Source organism: Leuciscus leuciscus (genome assembly GCF_965113295.1).
Source record: "Leuciscus leuciscus genome assembly, chromosome: 22".
NCBI lineage: Eukaryota > Metazoa > Chordata > Actinopteri > Cypriniformes > Leuciscidae > Leuciscus > Leuciscus leuciscus.
In genome coordinates this window covers 1,257,708-1,283,485 of record NC_138746.1, presented here as the reverse complement: position 1 = coordinate 1,283,485, position 25,778 = coordinate 1,257,708, and the positions used below count along the sequence as shown (strand labels likewise).

The 25,778-nt window shown below is 39.7% G+C and overlaps 1 protein-coding gene across 1 annotated transcript in view; it reads left to right on the top strand.

The window, feature by feature from the left end:
• The window catches only part of cfap46 (cilia and flagella associated protein 46), a 120,051-nt gene that overhangs the window by 40,142 nt on the left and 54,131 nt on the right, over positions 1-25,778 (top strand). The window contains exons 13-24 of the mRNA XM_082153249.1: positions 3,618-3,738; positions 4,316-4,436; positions 5,702-5,817; positions 6,972-7,063; positions 11,846-11,961; positions 13,811-14,023; positions 15,091-15,325; positions 16,623-16,766; positions 20,591-20,701; positions 21,791-21,972; positions 22,158-22,289; positions 24,878-25,043. Coding sequence (XP_082009375.1) covers positions 3,618-3,738; positions 4,316-4,436; positions 5,702-5,817; positions 6,972-7,063; positions 11,846-11,961; positions 13,811-14,023; positions 15,091-15,325; positions 16,623-16,766; positions 20,591-20,701; positions 21,791-21,972; positions 22,158-22,289; positions 24,878-25,043 — 1,749 coding nt within the window. The remainder of the gene's footprint in view (positions 1-3,617; positions 3,739-4,315; positions 4,437-5,701; positions 5,818-6,971; positions 7,064-11,845; positions 11,962-13,810; positions 14,024-15,090; positions 15,326-16,622; positions 16,767-20,590; positions 20,702-21,790; positions 21,973-22,157; positions 22,290-24,877; positions 25,044-25,778) is intronic.

Sequence of the window (25,778 nt, the reverse complement as noted above, 5' to 3'; positions counted from 1 at the left end):
GTACAGTAGTGTACAGTAGAGGCAGAGTACATTGGTGTACAGTATAGTAGTGGTAGAGTACAGTAGATTACAGTAGAGGCAGAGCAGATTGCAGTAGAGGTAGTGTACATTAGAGGTAGAGTACAGTAGAGCACAGTATATGTAGTGTACAGTAGAGCACAGTAGTGTTAGAGCACAGCAGAGTACAGTAGTGTTAGAGTACAGTAGAGTAAAGTAGTGTTAGAGCACAGTAGAGTACAGTAGTGTTAGAGTACAGTAGTGTTAGAGTACAGTAGAAGTAGCGTAGAGTACAGTAGAGTACAGTAGATATAGAGTGCAGTAGGTGTAGTTGTAAAGTACAGTAGAGGCAGAGTAGTGTACAGTAGAGGTAGTGTACAGTAGAGTACAGTAGAGCACAGTAGATGTAGGGTACAGCGGTGTACAGTAGAGGTAGAGTACAGTCGAGTACAGTAGAGGTAGAATAGAGTACAGTAGAGTACAGCAGAGGTAGAGTACAGCAGAGGTAGAGTACAGCAGAGGTAGAGTACAGCAGAGGTAGAGTACAGCAGAGGAGGTAGAGTACAGCAGAGGAGGTAGAGTACAGCAGAGGAGGTAGAGTACAGCAGAGGAGGTAGAGTACAGCAGAGGTAGAGTACAGTACAGCAGAGGTAGAGTACAGTACAGCAGAGGTAGAGTACAGTACAGCAGAGGTAGAGTACAGTACAGCAGAGGTAGAGTACAGTACAGCAGAGGTAGAGTACAGCAGAGGTAGAGTACAGCAGAGGTAGAGTACAGCAGAGGTAGAGTACAGCAGAGGTAGAGTACAGCAGAGGTAGAGTACAGCAGAGGTAGAGTACAGCAGAGGTAGAGTACAGCAGAGGTAGAGTACAGCAGAGGTAGAGTACAGCAGAGGTAGAGTACAGCAGAGGTAGAGTACAGCAGAGGTAGAGTACAGCAGAGGTAGAGTACAGCAGAGGTAGAGTACAGCAGAGGTAGAGTACAGCAGAGGTAGAGTACAGCAGAGGTAGAGTACAGCAGAGGTAGAGTACAGCAGAGGTAGAGTACAGCAGAGGTAGAGTACAGCAGAGGTAGAGTACAGTAGTGTACAGCAGAGGTAGAGTAGTGTACAGCAGAGGTAGAGTAGTGTACAGCAGAGGTAGAGTACAGTAGAGGTAGTGTACAGCAGAGGTAGAGTACAGTAGTGTACAGCAGAGGTAGAGTACAGTAGTGTACAGCAGAGGTAGAGTAGTGTACAGCGGAGGTAGAGTACAGTAGAGGTAGAGTACAGCAGAGGTAGAGTACAGTAGAGGTAGTGTACAGCAGAGGTAGAGTACAGTAGAGGTAGTGTACAGCAGAGGTAGAGTACAGTAGAGGTAGTGTACAGCAGAGGTAGAGTACAGTAGTGTACAGCAGAGGTAGAGTAGAGTACAGTAGTGTACAGCAGAGGTAGAGTACAGTAGAGGTAGAGTAGAGTAGTGTACAGCAGAGGTAGAGTACAGTAGAGGTAGAGTACAGTAGAGTACAGCAGAGGTAGTGTACAGCAGAGGTAGAGTACAGTAGAGTACAGCAGAGGTAGAGTACAGTAGTGTACAGCAGAGGTAGAGTACAGTAGAGTAGAGTAGTGTACAGCAGAGGTAGAGTACAGTAGAGGTAGAGTACAGTAGAGGTAGAGTACAGCAGAGGTAGAGTACAGCAGAGGTAGAGTACAGCAGAGGTAGAGTACAGCAGAGGTAGAGTACAGCAGAGGTAGAGTACAGCAGAGGTAGAGTACAGCAGAGGTAGAGTACAGCAGAGGTAGAGTACAGCAGAGGTAGAGTACAGCAGAGGTAGAGTACAGCAGAGGTAGAGTACAGCAGAGGTAGAGTACAGCAGAGGTAGAGTACAGCAGAGGTAGAGTACAGCAGAGGTAGAGTACAGCAGAGGTAGAGTACAGCAGAGGTAGAGTACAGCAGAGGTAGAGTACAGTAGTGTACAGCAGAGGTAGAGTACAGTAGAGGTAGAGTAGAGTAGTGTACAGTAGAGGTAGAGTACAGTAGAGTACAGCAGAGGTAGTGTACAGCAGAGGTAGAGTACAGTAGAGTACAGCAGAGGTAGAGTACAGTAGAGTACAGCAGAGGTAGAGTACAGTAGAGTACAGCAGAGGTAGAGTACAGTAGAGTACAGCAGAGGTAGAGTAGTGTACAGCAGAGGTAGTGTACAGCAGAGGTAGAGTACAGTAGAGTACAGCAGAGGTAGAGTACAGTAGTGTACAGCAGAGGTAGAGTACAGTAGTGTACAGCAGAGGTAGAGTACAGTAGTGTACAGCAGAGGTAGAGTACAGTAGAGGTAGAGTAGAGTAGTGTACAGCAGAGGTAGAGTACAGCAGAGGTAGAGTACAGTAGTGTACAGCAGAGGTAGAGTACAGTAGAGGTAGAGTAGAGTACAGTAGTGTGCAGTAGTGTACAGCAGAGGTAGAGTACAGTAGAGGTAGAGTAGAGTACAGTAGTGTGCAGTAGTGTACAGCAGAGGTAGAGTACAGTAGTGTACAGCAGAGGTAGAGTACAGTAGTGTACAGCAGAGGTAGAGTACAGTAGAGGTAGAGTAGAGTACAGTAGTGTGCAGTAGTGTACAGCAGAGGTAGAGTACAGTAGTGTACAGCAGAGGTAGAGTACAGTAGTGTACAGCAGAGGTAGAGTACAGTAGAGGTAGAGTAGAGTACAGTAGTGTGCAGTAGTGTACAGCAGAGGTAGAGTACAGTAGTGTACAGCAGAGGTAGAGTACAGTAGAGGTAGAGTAGAGTACAGTAGTGTGCAGTAGAGGTAGAGTACAGTAGAGGTAGAGTACAGTAGAGGTAGAGTAGAGTACAGTAGTGTGCAGTAGAGGTAGAGTACAGTAGTGTACAGCAGAGGTAGAGTACAGTAGTGTACAGCAGAGGTAGAGTACAGTAGTGTACAGCAGAGGTAGAGTACAGTAGAGGTAGAGTACAGTAGAGGTAGAGTACAGTAGAGGTAGAGTAGAGTACAGTAGTGTGCAGTAGAGTACAGCAGAGGTAGAGTACAGTAGAGGTAGAGTAGAGTACAGTAGTGTGCAGTAGAGTACAGCAGAGGTAGAGTACAGTAGAGGTAGAGTAGAGTACAGTAGTGTGCAGTAGAGTACAGCAGAGGTAGAGTACAGTAGTGCAGAGTAGATGTAGAGTACAGTACAGGTAGAATACAGTATAGGTACAGTAGAGGTAAAGTACACTAGATGTAGAGTACAGTGGTGTACACTAGAGGTAGAGTACAGTAGAGTACAGTAGAGGGCGCCGCTCAAACAAAACTCTCAGCTGTTCTGCCAATATTCTGGATTAAAGAACAATCGGAGATAGGAGAAGGAATTTCAACACTCTTATTTCTAAATCTATCTAGAGTAATTTTTGCTTATTAATATGTTTGAATTAGATCATTGAAGGTCAGCAGCAAAGACCAAATCAATCAAATTGATCAAATAAATGCAGTCTTGCTGAGCAGAAGAGACTTCTTTTAAAAGCATGAAATAATCCCAGTATTTGTATCGTGTGTGTGAAACCTCAGCACTGCTGTCCAGATGAGCGGCTCACAGGTTTAGCATCAGAGCTGTGCTGTATGAACTTTATTGATTATGTAATTTTATTTTTACAGGCCACAGAGGGAAGAGGGCGTGAGATTTTGAAAAAGCGACGCCCCCTGCTGGTCAGTGCTGGAATCGCTCTGGCACCGGATGCTTTCCGAACTGTTCTCGATGCTGACCGCAAAATCAAAGGTTACAGTTTTTTCATCTCATTTTACTGTGTTGTTAATGTTGTTAATCACAGGTCTGGCTTTGAGACGTTATGTTGATAGTAGCGTAGAAGTGCCGTTTGACAAATTCCCATGTCAGATCTACATGTGGAAAATCAATCCAGTCCTCCTTTAGTCCCATAAATCTGTGCGTAATCGATGCGTGCCGACAGACCGATGCGTCGAAGATCAGCAGCGCTTTCTGAAGACTGTGACAAGATGATTTATTTTATGTATCACCGATACTTACAAGTTGGTTTATTTCTGAAGCACATTTAAAAATGGCCGCAGACTGACCAAAGTGCTGTACAACAATAGTTATAAAAATACACAAAAAAAAAAAAAAAAAAAAAAAAACATTTTAAAAGCCAAAGAGAAAAGATGAGCTTTAAGACAAGATTTAAACTCAGATAGAGAGGAAGCCATTCTCATAAAATTAGACAACGTCAGACGCGTTGTTGTAATGAAGACTTTACTGTTATTACACCTTGTGTTTGCATGAGTCATGTTAATCTGTACTCGAGGCGTACTGAGCTGGTTTTGTGATTCTGTTTCTCTAGGTGATGGAGACCGAGATCATGTGACACATCTCGCCGCTAAAGCCCAACATCACATCACCTGTGTGCAGAAGGTCGAAGGTCATTTAGCTGGACTTGACGAGAGCTCAGATGATAAAGAGAGGTGTGTGTGTGTGTGTGTGTGTGTGTGTGTGTGTGTGTGTGTGTGTGTGTGTGTGTGTGTGTGTGTGTGTGTGTGTGTGTGTGTGTGTGTGTGTGTGTGTGTGTGTGTGTGTGTGTGTGAGTGTGTGTTTGTGTGTGTGTGTGTGTGTGTGTGTGTGTGTGTGAGAGAGTGTGAGTGTGAGTGTGAGTGTGAGTGTGAGTGTGAGTGTGAGTGTGTGTGTGTGTGTGTGTGTGTGTGTGTGTGTGTGTGTGTGTGTGTGTGTGTGTGAGTTTTTTATTCCCCATGTTGCTCGTTTTCAAGACACTAAAATGTTGGAATAGTTATTTACACTGACTGTCAAAAGTTTGGAATAATTGCTGCATTTATTTGTTATTTCTTCAGTGTCACGTGATCCTTCAGAAATCATTCTAATATGATGATTTGCTGCTCAAGAAACATTTATGATTATTATCAATGTTAAAAACGGTTAATATTTTTGTGGAAACTGTGATGCATTTTATTTTTCAGGATTCTTTGATGAATAGAAAGTTAAAAAGAACAGCATTTATTTGAAAAAGAATATTTTGTGACATTATAAATGTTAATAATGTTCTTTTTTTCTCCAAACTTTTGAATGGCAGAGTATCACGGTTTCTCAACAAATATCTGAAGCAGGACATGTTTTCAACATTGATCAAATCATCATATTAGAGTGATTTGTGAAGGATCATGTGACACTGAAGACTGGAGTAATGATGCTGAACATTCAGCTTTGATCACAGGAATAAATTACACTTTACTATATATTCACATAGAAAACAGATATTTTACATTCTAATTATATCTCACAATTTTTACTGTATTTTTGATCAAATAAATGCAGCATTGCTGAGCAGAAGAGACTTAAAATAATCTTCAATATTCCAAACTTTTGACCGGTAGTCTACTCTAGACTCATATCATTCTCCCAAATGAATGTAGTTGTTATGTTTTACTCACTCCCAAAAGCCACAGACTCTGTGTGTTCATTAAAATAAGGCTGGCTATGAATTCCCTGCATTCACCCCAGAATTCCTCATTGTACAGCTCTGTTCTCTAGGCTACATTCAGGACATCATTACAGTGGAAATAAACTTGCTTCTTCTGTTTTTCTTCTGCAACGAGGGAACATGCGAATAAAGCCAGCAGAGCCAAAGCAGGAATTCATTATTTCGTATGACTGAAGCTCAGCGGCCGAGGGAATAACACGTCTCATGTTGTTTCTGTGGTGTGTGTGTGTTTGTCAGGGTGAGATTATGGGCGTCTCTGGCCAAGATCGCCCGAAAGCAGGAGGTTTTTGATGTGTGTCGAGCGGCCTGTCGCTTCTGTCTGCTGTATGATGACGGACGATGGGAAAACTCCAGTAAGTGACCCTCGCGAGAGAATAATGTAATGATGTAGAGCTGCTGTTTGTGGAGGAAATAGCACATGTTTCATTCAGATATGTTTACAAGAGATGTGTGTAACATTACAATAACTTCTGGATTCCAAGTGTAATGTTCAGGAGGATTTCCCTGAAGACTGAAACTCTGTTTGATGATCATTATGTGTGCAATTCTGTTTGATGATATTAGGATCTTAGAAATGACACACAACTCACCTTTAAACAATATTTGGAATATGCAATTATTTATTGAAAGCTTTTTTTTTGGTGCAAACTCGTTTATACTTTGATTGTCTACATTTTCTCCTAGATATCAAGTGTAGAATTAATCCACAAGTGTTTTATGTTTTTACTTTATGCTCACTTATGTTTGCTGGTTTTATCTTAAAATAAAGTTAGTTTTGATCTTTAAAGATTTATTTAGGCTTTCATTTCAAGCTAAAGTCTTAAAAATGTCCAGAACAGAAAAGTGAAGGTTTCGATCCATCTGTCGACTATCATTAATGTTTCACGAGTCTTCCGAGAGCCATCGCATCATCGTGCCGAAGTGACCGATTAGTTAATCGCATCCTCAGGGCTTCACTCAGTCTGATGAATGGAAAGATAAACAGTGTTATTTATTCACACAAATTACTCAAGTGGAATTCAGAAATGAATGACGGAATGAATTATGAGACCAGACATGTACTGTAATCACCAGTGGGAAGATCTGGATGATTCAATTAATGGAATCATGAAATCATCAAACTGGGATTGATCACAATCTGGCGTGACTATAATTCAGTTTATACGCATCTTTGTGTACCGTTGATAAAGAATAGGGGGAAGAATATTACTATAGTTATCCTGTTTATGAGACAAAATACTTATGTGACACACTGTAAAAAAATATGTCTGTAATAAGTTATAACAACATCCAACTTAACTAAACTAAAGTTAACGGAACTTAATATTTTAAGTCAAGCACAAACACATACTTTTTTAACTTGAAACAACACATTATTTCTTATCTAATGTTGAATTTTAAGTTGTGATAAATAATCACAGCAATAATTTTTACAGTGCAAACACATGTCCAAGATAATCCTGTGTGTCCTGAATCTGATGATGGATTCCCTCTCGTGTGATCGCAGGTAAACTGAAGAACACAGCGAGTCCCGAGCGAAGGAGCCAGACTGATCCGCTTCTGCGTCTGTTAGCTGAGGTCCACTTCATCAGCGCTGAGGTAAACTCTGCTTTCTTATCGAACGCTTCCCTCGTGAGGAGTACGCTGGGATTCTCAGCCAGTCAAACCCAACAGCCAGTCTGATTGGTCAATTCCAATCCCAATATCACACAGTCACTAGGCAAGAAAAGTTCGTGAAAAAAAGTTCATGTGTTATTTGTTATATGTTGTTATATGTTATGTTATGTTATATGTGTTATGTTATGTTATGTTATGTTATGTTATGTTATGTTATGTTTTTAGGGTTGTCAAGTGATTAAAAGTTTTTATCTAATTAATTTCATGATTTGGAGATGAACTAGATGTACCGCATGGCAGTACAAAATATGACCGCCGCTCAGGCCTGCACTGGCTTTCCACAAAAATAAATGACATGGAGCAATTTGGCTGTATTGCGTGTTTATGTATATACCTAAAAAAAGTAGTAGTATGTGAATGTCTGTCTGTGTGTGTGTGTGTCTGTGTGTGTGTGTGTCTGTGTGTGTGTGTGTCTGTGTGTGTCTGTGTGTGTGTGTGTGTGTCTGTGTGTGTGTGTGTGTCTGTGCGTGTATGTATGCGTGCGTACATGTGTGTGCGCGTGTGTGTTTGTGTGTGTGTGTGTGTGTGTGTGTGTCTGTGCATGTGTCTGTGTGTGTGTGTGTGTCTGTGCGTGTATGTATGCGTGCGTACATGTGTGTGCGCGTGTGTGTTTGTGTGTGTGTGTGTGTCTGTGCGTGTGTGTGTCTGTGTGTGTGTGTGTGTGTGTCTGTGCGTGTATGTATGCGTGCGTACATGTGTGTGCGCGTGTGTGTTTGTGTGTGTGTGTGTGTGTGTCTGTGCATGTGTGTGTCTGTGTGTGTGTGTGTGTGTGTGTGTGTGTCTGTGCGTGTATGTATGCGTGCGTACATGTGTGTGTTTGTGTGTGTGTGTGTGTGTGTGTGTGTGTGTGTGTGTGTCTGTGCATGTGGATTTGTATGTGTGTGTATGGGTGTGTGTCTGTGCATGTGGATTTGTATGTGTGTGTATGGGTGTGTGTCTGTGCATGTGGATGTCAGTGTGTGTGCATGCTTGCGTTTGTTTGTATTCCTGCATGTGTGTGTGTGACAGTATCATCCTAAACCAGCAACCCTTCGCTCAACACCACCATCTACAGGCCGATGAGTGTACAGTCACTAAATGTGCACATAAATGAATTTATTTTATACCCCCCCATGGATGAAATTCTACGAAACTTAGCAGAGGATACCCCCAGAGGATGTCAAGTTAATCATACACATGAAATATGGTGCAATTCTGAACATCTCAACTGAAGATAGGGGCGATTAAAGCAGAATAATATTGCATTTTCATTTTTTATGGGAGGGGCGCAAATCACAAATGAGTGTTTATGGGCTAGGTTGATGTGGGCCCTTAAGACCAACATACCATAAACATTTCTTCATCCTCGGTGCCACGGTTCAGGTAGTTATTTAGGAAAAACTGCATTTTGGGGGTTTGGGGGGGCCCAGCGCGGGGGGGGAGTGGCCCCCGGGGACCAAACGAAATTTTTCCATAAAAGTCTAGTGGGGCTACATGCCCACCAAATTTCATGTTCCCCAGTGCTTCGGTGTCCCTGGTATCGTTGACGAAAAATTCAGTAGATGACAAAAAAAACAACAAAAAAAAACTTTGACAATCCCTATATGACCGCTTTCGCTAGTTACGCTAGCTACGCTAGCGGCGGTCATAATAAATTGAATTAATCGCACATCTAATTTGGCTGTGAAGTTACTCCCAGAAGATAATGTAAAGTCATTATTGTGTTAAATGAGAAAAGCATCAAATAGACATTACAAAAATAAGCTTTAGAAAGAAATATAATATTTGATTCAACTACATTATTACACATAACCTTTTAGGCTACAACAGCCATGAGGGTGAGTAAATCATGACAGAATTCAGTTTTTTTTTATTAATATGGAATATGATTTTTTTTTTTTTTATGAAATCATACTCTAAATAAGAATCTAAAACTGCCAGTGGCAGTAAATGTTTAAATGAGTAAGTCATTGATTCATTCGATTTGTTCAAACAGCTGATTAAAGGAAGTAAATGGCTCTCTTTGATTCGTTCAAAACGTGCATTTATGCAGAAACATGGCCGTACTGTATGGCTCAGAGACGCATAATCGTTCTGCTATGGCTTTATAGGTTACAAAAACAGACATTTTTGCCCCGTATCTTGAATTTTTTGTGTGTGAAGCGCAGATTTCTGACTCCAAATCACCGCTTTTTAAAGAGATAGATTGAGATTTAAGTTTGAGATCAAATGCAATAAAATAAACACTTGAAGTCCCCCTGTAGTCAATCATTTTACTCGACACCCTTGCCTCATTTAGTATGCGTGGTTCTATGAATATGCAAATGAGCCCCGCCTCCACTCACTCACTCAGCTCAGAGATCCACTGGTTGACGATCACACGTTGATCTGATTGGTTACAAGGTAGTTTGTGACGTCAGAAACACCAGCGATTTCAAAGTGTGTTTCTGTCAGGACCACTACCGTCAAATATGATTGACAATTAGCATACAGTTTGGATTGGCGGAATGGTTCCGTTCTGGGCGAGAACTCCCTGCGCATCCATGCAGCCTAGCATGGATAAGAGCAGGGAGAGCAGCAATAACCCCCCTTGGGGTAAACAGAACAGAACCAACATGAACATTTGCAAATATATTTAATTCAAGATTTTGAAGTACAACATTATTCGATAATTATTCTGATTCAAGGGGAATCAGAATGTCAAATCCTGACAGGGCGAGAGGAGGAGCTGGGGATGGAGGAGGGTAATTAGCTTATATATGTATATGGTGAAAGGTGTCGTATTCCTATAGGTAGATGTGGATCAGCTGAGGGTCAGCTGATGCGAGCTTGACTAACGTGACCTGCCAGAACTAACGCTACGCTTGATTTTTGAGACTGTCTTTGGTTCACTGCAGTTTTAAGGAGGAAATACTCAGCAATGCTGTCGACTTATGAATTTACACATGCTTTGTCTTAAAGCACATTAAAAACACCACATAGACACATAAACAACATTAAAAGCTGGATTTACACCACAGGGGGACTTTAAATGTGTATTTTGGATATTTTCGTTCCACTAGTCTGAAAGTAGACAAATTATGAAAGCAAAATAGACAAACTCACATAGACCAGTGCATGAAAAAGCAACGTTTTCTCCTAAAGTGTCTTAAACAGCCTCTATAGACAGGAACTAAACAGTGGAGATAGATTCTCAATGTTTCTGCAGTTGTTGTAGGAACATTGATGCAATGAAGGGACGTCAGAGAAGCACTAAAACACTGAATCTAACAGAAATGCTCATCATTTATTCTCCCTCATTCCCTCGTTTCAGACCAATTGACTTTCTTTCTTATGTGGAACACAAAAGAAGAATTTGTAAATGGTGATTGTGTAAATGTGGTTTGAAAATGAGATGAAAATGAATAAATTCTCCTCGTTCCACAGCATATGGGTTTGTAAGTCAGTGAATGATGTAATTGTGAAGATGTCTCACTCAATCATGTGATGTTTTTTTAATGACTCCATTAGACCTCGAGGATGATCTGTGTAATTGTCTTCAGAGACGCGTTTGCTTTGAGTACGCATGGAGACTTTGGCACAGTGAATTGGAGAAGCGATGACCTTGACAGGAGCCGCCTCTCTTTGAAAAGCACATCACTTTGTTCTCGGCGAATATGTTTCCTCTGTTTTCGAAGGCGTTGATTTTTCAAAAGGCGTCCTTTTAATTTGATGAGCTTTTCCATCCGGGGGAAGTGAAGGGATGTGAGATCCTCATGGACACGCGAGGCTTTGATCCTCAGTCGTCCTGTGTTAACCGTTCAATCCCATCAGCCCCGGCTGCACACGCGACACTGGAGAGGAATTACAGACCGTGAGAGTCTCTGCTACTGAACATCTAATGCAACGACTATTAAACCCTGTGAAAGACTATGAAATTATAGTCAACATTTTTTTTTAAATAATCTAAATGGAACATTTTAATGACCAAATACTTTCTTTTTTTTAAATCTAAAAAGTTTTGTATTTTGTATCATATTTGATAAATCAGGCTTTTATGGCTCATGATATAGTGAGAATATGGAGTAAAAACAGCTGTTTTATTCAGAGAGTCAAACTGAGCAGAAATATGCTGCAAATACTGATATTCACATGAAATTCTGATGCTTGTAATGGAAATCAGTGAGATCTTTATAACAGGATAGCAGATACTTGCATATAAATATTAATATCTGCCAATAATATGATATTTAAATCCTTAGATTTATGATCTGTAGTTTTAAAACATATAATTATGATTGAGAGATGAACAAATAAACCTTCCTCAAAAGCCTGATGATCATATTTGATACTCATGAATAAATGATGTCTGGATAATGAAGTAAACCTGCTTCAGTCCAGCTGAAATATTAATAACAATATCAAAGTTATTCTTGCGTTTCCTTGATAATATCAGAGCAGATCTGACAGCAGAAAGACACGAGAAGCTCGAGCTGAAGGAGGACGCTTGTACTATTATAATAAAAGACTTTTACTGGATAAAACAGACTAAACTATCAATCAGAGACAGAAGGACATTGTAGTGTTTTTCAGCATTTATTTTCTCATTTTAGAGGCTTTAGAAATATGCGTATCAAACAGGATTTATAGGTTTAATTGAATACACCAGAAATATTTATAAAGGCTTAGTTATAGTGATTCAGTTGAAAATTGGCATCCCATAAAGCCCAGTATTGTGTTGTCTAGGTAACCATCCTGAAACTGCGCTCTGAGGGGGTGGAGCTTAACGGCTCCGCTGTGACACCTGATGAACGAAGGACACGCCCACCTGAGGAGGACCACGCCCACTGGACCCTGTACAGGTGAGCAAAAACACTCTTATTGATATTAATAACCCTAACTCGTTTACATGCGTGTCTCTGTGTGACATACTCTCATCTCAGAAGCTGATTGGATGTTACCCGTGTTATATTAATATGTGGACCCAAACAGACAAGATAATCACAGAGAGACGCTCTGTTCCACATCCCAGCATGCATTAAATGGCTTTCTCAGATTATAAACCGCATGAAACAATAAGCTTGAGAGGCGTGTGAATCACAGATAAACAAAGCTGTTCTTCACCAACAGACCTGCTGATCACCCAGAACACTGTCTCACATATCGGCCGTCCAAACGAGATCAGATGACAGTAGATTCAGCTTTATTGTGTAGTTCAGCAGAAGCTGCAGCATTGAATTTAAATACATTTTATGGTGTGTGTAAATTGCCATATGATCATTGTGATGACATAAAGGCATAATAAAAGTGCAGAATACAAGTAAAATCTAAATCTAAAATCTTATCAGTGTGTTATATTAGTAATATTGTATCATTAAATACTGAGATAATTCAGAATAGTTAAATGGTAATATATTGCTTTGCACCAGTTGACTTTTTGCAACTTTATGTAATTTTTTTTATTTTTTATTTTTTATTTTTTTTAATGAAACTAAAATTCTATATAAACTATGTTGTTGTTAGGTGTCAGTATAATGTAAATCAATATAATACATGTCATTTTATAATTATTTTAATTTAATTGTTATTTTATTGTAATTTTTATTAAATTATTTTAATCATTTTATTTAAATATTATAGAATTGTTTTATTATTTTATCTTAATTTTATTTAATTATTCTATAGTAACATCATTATTTTTATATTACGTCATTATTTTATACTTTTATTTAACTATTATAGAATTATTTATTTAATTACATTATTATTTGTTGTTTTATTTTGTATTATTCTGTTATTATATCGTTTTTAAATATTATAGTATTTTATAATTTTATCTAATTATTAAACTTAGATAAAAAAAAGAAAAATTACACCATTATTTTATATATTATTTTGTTTTATAATTTTATTTAATTAATATGCAATTAATTCATTATTTTATTTTATCATTTTTCAATGAATGTAAATCAATATAAATGAATTATTTCAGAACAATATAAGTGCAATATACTACTAATGTAATAATCTTAAAATAGTAATGACACACATTCTCATGTGTAGAACGGCTGCTATATGACTGTTACAGAAGCATAATAGGGGTTATGCTGGAAAACAGGTATAAGCATTCCCGGTTTGCACTACCGTACGCATCTGCAGCGGTAGGTGATCTCGGAGGTAACTTATTTTTCGCTTTTTTAGAAAACAATTCTTATTTCTGTTTTAATTAAAATGTCACGAATGCTTAAGTATCAGAAAAAAATGTTTTATAAAAAAAATAAAATGCAGTCTTCATTTGATTGTTTTAATCGCCTGCAAGCAAATATAAAAGGTTAAACTACTATGATAGCATACAAGTCTAAACTAACTTACTGATAGTTAGCTAACTCTACATCGGGTGCCATTAGCAAAAGCTACATACTTACTTACATACCTTCATAATCATGAATAAATGAGGAGGCATAAAACTTAAATCCTTTATCTAACGGAGTACTCGGGGCTCTGGAAGTCCGTTTGGCAATACGATGTACATCTGAAATGGATAGAATGGGTAGCTCCTGTAAACACCGGCTATAAAAGGTCGCCATTCCTACGCTGTGTTTACCTCAGTAGCTGACGACCGGAAGTAGTTATATCTGTTTTGTAGAACCCGGAAGTATGTTGCGCATAACCCCTATTGGTTGTCGTTGCCTTTTTTGTGTCTTTCCTCAGTGATTGGATCAAGGGTTTATCGGCGTACGCCACGGGTCACTTCCTGCGAGGGGCGGAGCTGGGGGCGGAGCTTAACGAGGCGTGGCTGGTGGCTAATGCAGCTGTGTATCTATGGAACTACAACATCTGGCTTCTGGCCACTAGAGGGCATCGGCTTCTCCTGCCCACATTCAGCCGTCTCATACACCTCCTCAGAGAGACAGGGCATGCTGGGTAAGATATGGGCTTGAGTTATTACATTACTAGTGATGTTTGATAGGTCAATCCTCACTAGTACTAGTGCTGACAGTGATATGCAGAAACCTTTACAAGTTTAGTGTGTGTGTTTGAGTTCCAGACATAAATGATTGTTGAGTTTTATTTTATTTAATTTTTTTAATTTAATTAAAATGTTCTATCATTATTTTCTGTTATTGTATAACTTTATTAGTTGTGTTTGTTGCATCACTCCTCGCTAGTACTCAATCATATGTCTTGTTGAAGAGAGGTGTGCTTTTATTTCATTTTATTTGTCCTATAATTCAATAATTCAATCATTTTATTTAATTATTTTATAATTTCATCCTTATTTTATATATTATTTTATTTTATAAATGTATTTAATTATTCTATAATTACATCTTTATTTTCATATTATTTTGTCATCATTTAATTTAATTATTCTATAATTTCATCATTATTTGTATATTATTTGTATTATTTTTTATATATTTAATTTTATAATTCAGTTATTATATAATTATTGTATTATTTAATTTAATAATTTAATTTAATTATTCTAGTTACATCATTTTTTTTATTAAAATATAATAATATCAGTATTTTATCATTTTATTTAATTATTTTATTTAATTATTTAATTTAATTATTCTATAATTACATCATTATTTGTATATTATTTTTATATATTATTTTATTTTATAATTTAATTTAATTATGCTAGTTACATAATTATTTTTTATTTTAATATTTTATTACAATATAATTGTCAGTATTTTATTTATTTATTTTAATTAATTATTCTATAATTACATCATTATTTTTATATAATTTTTTATTATTCTGTAATTATATCGTTTTTATATAACATTTTATTTTGTAATTAATTACAGAATTACAGAATACATATATATATATATACATATATATATATATATATATATATATATATATATAATATATATAATAAATAAATATAATAAATTCTGTAATTATATAATTTTATGTATATAATTTTATTCTATAATTTCCTGGATTTATTTGTCTGTGCTTTATTTCAGAGAGGTGGTTCTCGTGGTCATGCTCTGTGACGCTGTGGCTCAGGGACTCATGGAGCCGTGGTGTGTGACGCCTGTACGTGTGGATCAGGAACCGCAGGACACAGAGAAGGCAGTCGTTCAGCCGACAGCCGAAAAGACCAAGAGAGTGCGAGGAAAGAACGTGGAGAAACCCGGCGCGACCCACGGCCCGGTGCTGGACGCCGCTGCCATGCAGGAGCTGAAGAAAGCTTTAGAGGCGAGCGACTGCTTTAGTCCCGTCGAGGCTGTAAACACTAAACACACTGGAAACTGCCCCTGTGCAAAGCATTGTGGGTGATCTTAGACCATAAATAGACTCTCTGAAGGCAGGCCCTGAGTTTAAAACAAGCTAAGCACCCATTGTGAATTAAATTCGAGTTAAAACTAGCTTTCATTTCTTTATGACTGACAAAATGTGTAATCCAAATGAATGGAGATTTTATATGCAATTCAAATACATAAATCTTGATAAATATGCGTTATATCAAGATTATAAACTGTTCTAAAGTTAGAATTGTGAATATAAACATGCCGTTCTGAGAAAAAAAGTCAGAATTTCGAGTTTATTTCTCTCAATTGAATGTTTATATCTCACAATTTTAACTTTATAACACACAATTGCGACATTATATCATGCAATTCTGACTTTATAACATATAACATGCCCCTGTGCAAAGCATTGTGGGTAATCGCAGACCATAATTGGACTCTCGGTAGGCAGCCGCTGAATTTAAAACAAGCTAAGCACCCATTGTGAATTAAATTAGAGTTAAAATTAGCTTTCATTTCTTTATGACTGACAAAATGTGCAATCCAAACGAGTGGAGATTTTAAATGCAATTCAAATGTATAAATCTTGATATATATGAGAAGCATGAGAGTATTTTCCTGATCCAAGTGAACACTTTTAATGAAAAGAGGCCCATAAACATCTTTCAGAACCACCTCGTGCGTTCTGCTGCTTCTCTTCTGAACGCTCCCTCTAATTAAATTTCCCTTTGCTGTCGTTAGTGCAGATTTACAGGCTCTCTCTGCACGTATCAGCGGTAATTCCACATGAAAGCCTTTTTAATATAGGGAAATTATTCACTAACTACTTTTCCTAACACTGCTCTTTTCACACTTGACATGAGAAGCTAATCTCGCTTGTGTTTTTATCTATTTCAAACAGCATGTCGGCTCGAGGAAACTTGAGATGTGAAGTGTAAGAGGAGGAAGTTTGTGAAGGTTCCCAGCATGCAGTTTTGCGTTTAAAAGACGTCTAATAGCCGCTCACACACAGCCCAGACGTCTAGGCTAAACAAGGCAACATTTGGGCTGTCAGGGAAAATCTAAACCATCGCCCGAGAATAGACTCGTCATCAATTAGATAAGGAATGAAATGAGTGAAGAAATGAAACCAAACACCCTGTAATCACTATTGACTCACTGCTTACATGATGGAATATCATACATCTCACAAGTTATTTTGGCAAAAATGACATGTAACCAAACTCTGTGTGTGTGTTGTGTAGGTGTGTGAGTTTGCGCTGAAGCTGTCCAATGGGAACGCTGAGCCGGTGCCGGTCCAGGTGAGGAAGCAGATCTTGAGCTCGTGGGTCTCGGTTAAACAGCTTCTTCACCAGCAGATCGGACCCAAGCTGGACATCAGCGATGAGGTGACGTCACAGAGCCACACAAACACTGGCCCAAACTGAGCGAAGATATGAAACATCTGGGGTCTCATTTATGAAGCTGTGCGTAGGATTATTAAAGTGTACGTGCGCCCAAAAGACAAATGTGGCGTACGGCAAAACATATTCAGACTTATAAAACCTATGGAAGCTTGTTTCCGCCACAGAATAAAACATTTAAAAAGATAATTGCGACTTTTTATCTCACAATTCGACTTTTTTCTTGCAATTGCGACTTTATATCTCGCAATTCTGACTTTATATCTCGCAATTCTGACTTTATATCACGCAATTCTGACTTTATAACTCGCAATTCTGACTTTATATCACGCAATTCTGACTTTATATCTCGCAATTCTGACTTTATATCTCGCAATTCTGACTTTATATCTCGCAATTCTGACTTTATATCTCGCAATTCTGACTTTATATCACGCAATTCTGACTTTATATCTCGCAATTCTGACTTTATATCTTGCAATTCTGACTTTATAACTTGCAATTCTGACTTTATAACTCGCAATTCTGACTTTATATCACTCAATTCTGACTTTATATCACGCAATTCTGACTTTATATCACGCAATTCTGACTTTATATCACGCAATTCTGACTTTATATCACGCAATTCTGACTTTATATCACGCAATTCTGACTTTATATCACGCAATTCTGACTTTATATCACGCAATTCTGACTTTATATCTCGCAATTCTGACTTTATATGACGCAATTCTGACTTTATATCGCGCAATTCTGACTTTATATCGCGCAATTCTGACTTTATATCGCGCAATTCTGACTTTATATCACGCAATTCTGACTTTATAACTCGCAATTCTGACTTTATATCACACAATTCTGACATTATATCACACAATTCTGACTTTATATCTCACAATTCTGACTTTATATCTCGCAATTCTGACTTTATATCTCGCAATTCTGACTTTATATCTCGCAATTCTGACTTTATAACTCGCAATTCTGACTTTATATCACGCAATTCTGACTTTATATCTCGCAATTCTGACTTTATATCTCGCAATTCTGACTTTATATCTCGCAATTCTGACTTTATATCACGCAATTCTGACTTTATAACTCGCAATTCTGACTTTATATCACGCAATTCTGACTTTATATCTCGCAATTCTGACTTTATATCTCGCAATTCTGACTTTATAACTCGCAATTCTGACTTTATATCACGCAATTCTGACTTTATATCTCGCAATTCTGACTTTATATCTTGCAATTCTGACTTTATAACTCGCAATTCTGACTTTATAACTCGCAATTCTGACTTTATATCACGCAATTCTGACTTTATATCTCGCAATTCTGACTTTATATCACGCAAATTCTGACTTTATAACTCGCAATTCTGACTTTATATCACACAATTCTGACATTATATCACACAATTCTGACTTTATATCTCACAATTCTGACTTTATATCTCGCAATTCTGACTTTATATCTCGCAATTCTGACTTTATAACTCGCAATTCTGACTTTATAACTCGCAATTCTGACTTTATAACTCGCAATTCTGACTTTATATCACGCAATTCTGACTTTATATCACTCAATTCTGACTTTATATCTCGCAATTCTGACTTTATATCTCGCAATTCTGACTTTATATCACACAATTCTGACTTTATATCTCGCAATTCTGACTTTATATCACGCAATTCTGACTTTATAACTCGCAATTCTGACTTTATATCACGCAATTCTGACTTTATATCACGCAATTCTGACTTTATATCACACAATTCTGACTTTATATCTCGCAATTCTGACTTTATATCTCGCAATTCTGACTTTATATCACGCAATTCTGACTTTATAACTCGCAATTCTGACTTTATATCTCACAATTCTGACTTTATATCTCGCAATTCTGACTTTATATCTCGCAATTCTGACTTTATAACTCGCAATTCTGACTTTATATCACACAATTCTGACTTTATATCTCACAATTCTGACTTTATATCACGCAATTCTGACATTATATCACGCAATTCTGACTTTATATCACGCAATTCTGACTTTATATCACGCAATTCTGACTTTATAACTCGCAATTCTGACTTTATATCACGCAATTCTGACTTTATATCTCGCAATTCTGACTTTATATCTCGCAATTCTGACTTTATATCACGCAATTCTGACTTTATAACTTGCAATTCTGACTTTATATCACGCAATTCTGACTTTATATCTCGCAATTCTGACTTTATATCACGCAATTCTGACTTTATATCACACAATTCTGACTTTATATCTCGCAATTCTGACTTTATATCACGCAATTCTGACTTTATAACTCGCAATTCTGACTTTATATCTCACAATTCTGACTTTATATCTCGCAATTCTGACTTTATATCTCGCAATTCTGACTTTATAACTCGCAATTCTGACTTTATATCACACAATTCTGACTTTATATCTCACAATTCTGACTTTATATCACGCAATTCTGACATTATATCACGCAATTCTGACTTTATATCACGCAATTCTGACTTTATATCACGCAATTCTGACTTTATATCTCGCAATTCTGACTTTATATCACGCAATTCTGACTTTATAACTCGCAATTCTGACTTTATATCACGCAATTCTGACTTTATATCTCGCAATTCTGACTTTATATCTCGCAATTCTGACTTTATATCACGCAATTCTGACTTTATAACTTGCAATTCTGACTTTATATCACGCAATTCTGACTTTATATCTCGCAATTCTGACTTTATATCACGCAATTCTGACTTTATATCACGCAATTCTGACTTTATATCACGCAATTCTGACTTTATATCTCGCAATTCTGACTTTATATCACGCAATTCTGACTTTATAACTCGCAATTCTGACTTTATATCACGCAATTCTGACTTTATATCTCGCAATTCTGACTTTATATCTCGCAATTCTGACTTTATATCACGCAATTCTGACTTTATAACTTGCAATTCTGACTTTATATCACGCAATTCTGACTTTATATCTCGCAATTCTGACTTTATATCACGCAATTCTGACTTTATATCACGCAATTCTGACATTATATCACACAATTCTGACTTTATATCTCACAATTCTGACTATATCACACAATTCTGACTTTATATCTTGCAATTCTGACTTTATAACTTGCAATTCGGACTATATCAAGCAATTCTGACTTTATATCTCAATTCTGACTTTATATCTCGCAATTCTGACTTTATATCTTGCAATTCTGACTTTATATCTTGCAATTCTGACTTTATATCTTGCAATTCTGACTTTATATCTCGCAATTCTGACTACATCAAGCAATTCTGACTTTATATCACGCAATTCTGACTTTATAACACGCAATTCTGACTTTATATCTCGCAATTCTGACTTTATATCTCGCAATTCTGACTTTATATTTCGCAATTCTGACTTTATATCTCGCAATTCTGACTTTATAACACGCAATTCTGACTTTATATCTCGCCAATTCTGACTATATCTCACAATTCTGACTTTATATCTCGCAATTCTGACTTTATATCTTGCAATTCTGACTTTATATCTCGCAATTCTGACTTTATATCTCGCAATTCTTAATAAAAAGTCTTGCATTCAAATATGACATGGCTTTATAGGTTTAGTATCGAAGTCAAGTCGCTGACGTTTGCCTACAGAACAACCACTGGCTCTAATCCCCTTTAGCTAAACTCATGTAAATATAAATAAATGTACACATCTCATCTCAAGCCCACATCTGCTTGATTCTGTGTGTGTAGAGTAAGAACGAGGCAGTGACGGCCGTGTCCCGTGTGCTGGTGGCGATGGAGATGCTTCGGTGTAACAGGAACACCAGACTGATGGAGTTCAGCGTTCCCAGCCTGTCTGTGGTGAGAACATCATCATCTCAACCTCTCAAATACAGGAAATCTGTTCTGTCAGTCAGACATTAGGTGGATTGTTCTGAAAAACTCAAACTGCACCAAAGGGGATTATAATAAATGATTTATTTCTTCCAGATATATTTACCTTTCTATTTTGAGCCAAACATTTATCTATGTTTTTTATTTATTTTTTTAACATTGATTTCTCTGTACAGTACATCAACACAGATCAACTCATCACAGCGTCACAGTATTCACACACTATACGTCCTACATCGTACTGAGGATGTTGAAATACAGTGCATATATTTATCAAAATCTAGAGAGGTTTAGATAAATGAGTTAATCAGTATCTAACCTGATGAAAAATATTGATTTGATCTGCTATAACATTTTGAACTTTAAGAAAGACACAATTGGCCATTAACTTCTAAATGCATCATTATGCAAAAACATTAGATATGATAAATATGCAATTATGATGATGCGGTAGGTTGTCCCAAAGCTTGCCTACTCCTCTAATTCACATAAAGGATGCTTGCTTTTAGGGAATACTAGTATGAGTAGGTGAATCTGGACACTGCATGACTCAACCAATGGTGTAAGTTTGGGGGCGGGGCTATTTGTTTGGCTGGCCAATGGCATGCAGGGGGAGTGTCCAGGAAACTCTTTGGTAACACTTTATAACACTGTTCCTTCATTAATGAATAACGACAGAGGAACAAATGAGTAACGCACTATTAACATTCTAGTAACTACTAACTAACAAGAAACTTGTAAAATTAGTAAGTAATAACGCTCAGTTGAATATGGTAGTTCACTATTAGCTAATCTCTCTCTCTGTGTGTGTGTGTGTGTGTGTGTGTGTGTGTGTGTGTGTGTGTGTGTGTGTGTGTGTGTGTGTGTGTGTGTGTGTGTGTGTGTGTGTGTGTGTGTGTGTGTGTGTGTGTGTGTGTGTGTGTGTGTGTGTGTGTGCGCGTGCGCGTGCGCGTGCGCGTGCGCGTGCGCGTGCGCGTGCGCGTGCGCGTGCGCGTGCGCGTGCGCGTGCGCGTGCGCGTGCGCGTGCGCGTGTGCGTGTGCGTGTGCGTGTTTCAGCTGGTGTCGATGGCGACGGGCTGTCAGTGGACCGACCCGGTGCTGGAGTTGTGTGTGTGGACTCAGCTCGCTCTATACACTCATCAGACACATGACCACAACCTTCTCATGACCTGTACCCAGAATGCACTGCAGCTGGAGCACAGTGCCCTTCACAGGGTGAACACACACACTTATGCTCTGTGAGTGCTAGACGTACAGTATATGTACAGGACGTGTCTTTATTAATGCACCACATCTGCATATCAACATTATTGCCTACAGTTTGATCAAACATTGATGATAGAGTTTGTACAGCATAAAAACCATTGTGACTATGGAAAGTCTCCATAAAAGTGTGTGTGTGTGTGTGTGTGTGTGTGTTCAGGTTCAGTGTGCGTTCAGTGCAGGAGATGTTGAGCAGCGCTGCATGTGTGAGAGGTCAGAGTTTGACCCATGAGGCCAGAGGTCATCAGATCAGATACATGGAGGGTCTGCGAATGCTTCAGTCCAGCATCAGGTCAGTTCTCAGACTCACTGAACTCGCTCTCTCTTCAAATTGCGAATTGAAAATACACCCAATGGAAACACGTCAATTGCACAAAAACTCCCATATATCGCACAAAACAAATACGCTCACATGAGGTGGTTTTTCAGGCAATTTGAAAAACGAATATTTCGCAAAATTACAATAGAAAGAGTTTTTGCGCATTTACAGTCACATGACGTAGAAGGAGTGGTGTGATTGGACAGAAGACGAGACAGAGTTCTTTATTAAATTCATAAAAGACAAAACAATTACAGGAATACTGGATTCTAAACAAGAAAGAAATGCCAGAGTTTATCAAGATCTTGAAGCAGAAATGAGGGAGAAACACTCAGAAACTCACAGTATAAGAGGCTTTCCTTGCCATTAATGCTGGGAAAACACGCCTAGAACTCTAGTAAACGGTTGTGTGTGTGTCCAAATGCAGTGTTTATTGAACAGGGTAATCCAAAGATGTAATCCAAAACACAGGCAGGGTCAAACACAGGCAGGGTCAGACACAGGCAGGGTCAAACACAGGCAGGGTCAGACACAGGCAGGGTCAAACACAGGCAGGGTCAGACACAGGCAGGGTCAAACACACAGGCAGGGTCAAACACAGGCAGGGTCAGACACAGGCAGGGTCAAACACAGGCAGGGTCAGACACAGGCAGGGTCAGACACAGGCAGGGTCAGACACAGGCAGGGTCAAACACAGGCAGGGTCAAACACAGGCAGGGTCAGACACAGGCAGGGTCAGACACAGGCAGGGTCAGACACAGGCAGGGTCAGCAGGGTCAGACACAGGCAGGGTCAAACACAGGCAGGGTCAGACACAGGCAGGGTCAAACACAGGCAGGGTCAGACACAGGCAGGATCAAACACAGGCAGGGTCAGACACAGGCAGGGTCAAACACAGGCAGGGTCAGACACAGGCAGGGTCAAAAACAGGCAGGGTCAGACACAGGCAGGGTCAAACACAGGCAGGGTCAGACACAGGCAGGGTCAAACACAGGCAGGGTCAAACACAGGCAGGGTCAAACACAGGCAGGGTCAGACACAGGCAGGGTCAGACACAGGCAGGGTCAGACACAGGCAGGGTCAAACACAGGCAGGGTCAGACACAGGCAGGGTCAAACACAGGCAGGGTCAGACACAGGCAGGGTCAAACACAGGCAGGGTCAGACACAGGCAGGGTCAAACACAGGCAGGGTCAAACACAGCCAGGGTCAGACACAGGCAGGGTCAGACACAGGCAGGGTCAGACACAGGCAGGGTCAGACACAGGCAGGGTCAAACACAGGCAGGGTCAAACACAGGCAGGGTCAGCAGGGTCAGACACAGGCAGGTTCAAACACAGGCAGGGTCAAACACAGGCAGGGTCAGACACAGGCAGGGTCAGACACAGGCAGGGTCAAACACAGGCAGGGTCAGACACAGGCAGGGTCAGACACAGGCAGGGTCAAACACAGGCAGGGTCAGACACAGGCAGGGTCAAACACAGGCAGGGTCAGACACAGGCAGGGTCAGACACAGGCAGGGTCAGACACAGGCAGGGTCAGACACAGGCAGGGTCAGACACAGGCAGGGTCAGACACAGGCAGGGTCAAACACAGGCAGGGTCAGACACAGGCAGGGTCAGACACAGGCAGGGTCAGACACAGGCAGGGTCAAACACAGGCAGGGTCAAACACAGGCAGGGTCAAACACAGGCAGGGTCAAACACAGGCAGGGTCAGCAGGGTCAGACACAGGCAGGGTCAGACACAGGCAGGGTCAAACACAGGCAGGGTCAGACACAGGCAGGGTCAAACACAGGCAGGGTCAAACACAGGCAGGGTCAGACACAGGCAGGGTCAAACACAGGCAGGTTCAAACACAGGCAGGGTCAAACACAGGCAGGGTCAGACACAGGCAGGGTCAGACACAGGCAGGGTCAGACACAGGCAGGGTCAGACACAGGCAGGGTCAGACACAGGCAGGGTCAGACACAGGCAGGCAGTCCATACAGACCGTTTCAGTCCATGACACTGCAAAATATCTTCAGTAAAACTTTTCTTTAATTTATTATAATTCTGACTCTTGTCTTAATTAATCATTTCTGGTTCTGGGTCTTTGACTGTAAATCCCCTTATAATATATCCCCTATAATATACAAAATACAAAAAAGAAAGTGATAACGCCACATATCATAAAACATAACATTAACTTTCTTAATCTGTCATGTAGTAACGACTACAGCACATCAGCTGTTCTCCTGTAGGAGACGTTACAGAGCGTCGAGTAGCGGTTAAAGTCGCGCATGCGCAACAGAACGCCAGAATGCCGTTCCACCAGAGGCTGTTGCTTTAATGTCTAGTACGGCGGCTGTGATATACCTAAACCTACCAACATCCAACCTTGCCATCATTTTTGGAATGACTTATCGCATAACATCAGTTAATGGAAACGCCGTCATTTCGCAATAGTTTTTTAGCGATATTTAAAAAATATCGCAAAAGTTTTGCGCTAATCTGTAATGGACACGTGGCTACTGACTGTTTGACTGCCCCCTCTTCCTCTGATATGTGTGTGTGTGTGTAGTTTTGCAGCGCAGGCGGGCAGCTGGTGTGTGTGTGTGACGGCAGCGGGTCACTACTGGAACGCCTGTGTTCCTCTCCTGGACTCGAGAGCGGCCCGACGACAGCTCAGAGAACCACTGGAGCTCATCCTGAAGGCCATGATCAACACTTACAGCACACACACACCTGTAAACACCCTCACACACACACACACACACCTGTAAACACACAGCTCAGAGAACCACTGGAGCTCATCCTGAAGGCCATGATCAACACTTACAGCACACACACACCTGTAAACACGCTCTCTCTCACACACACACACACACACACACACACACACACACACACACACACACACACACACACCTGTAAACACACAGCTCAGAGAACCACTGGAGCTCATCCTGAAGGCCATGATCAACACTTACAGCACACACACACCTGTAAACACGCGCTCTCTCTCTCACACACACACACACACACACACACACACACACACACACACACACCTGTAAACACACAGCTCAGAGAACCACTGGAGCTCATCCTGAAGGCCATGATCAACACTTACAGCACACACACACCTGTAAACACACTCACTCTCACACACACACACACACACACACACACACACACTCACTCTCACACACACACACACACACACACACACACACACACACACACACACACACACACACACACACACACACACACACACACTCACACAAACACACATACACCTGTAAACACGCTCTCTCACACACACACACACACACACACACACACACACACACACACACACACACACACACACCTGTAAACACGCTCTCACACACACACACACACACACACACACACACACACACACACACACACACCTGTACACACACACACACACACACACACACACACACACACAC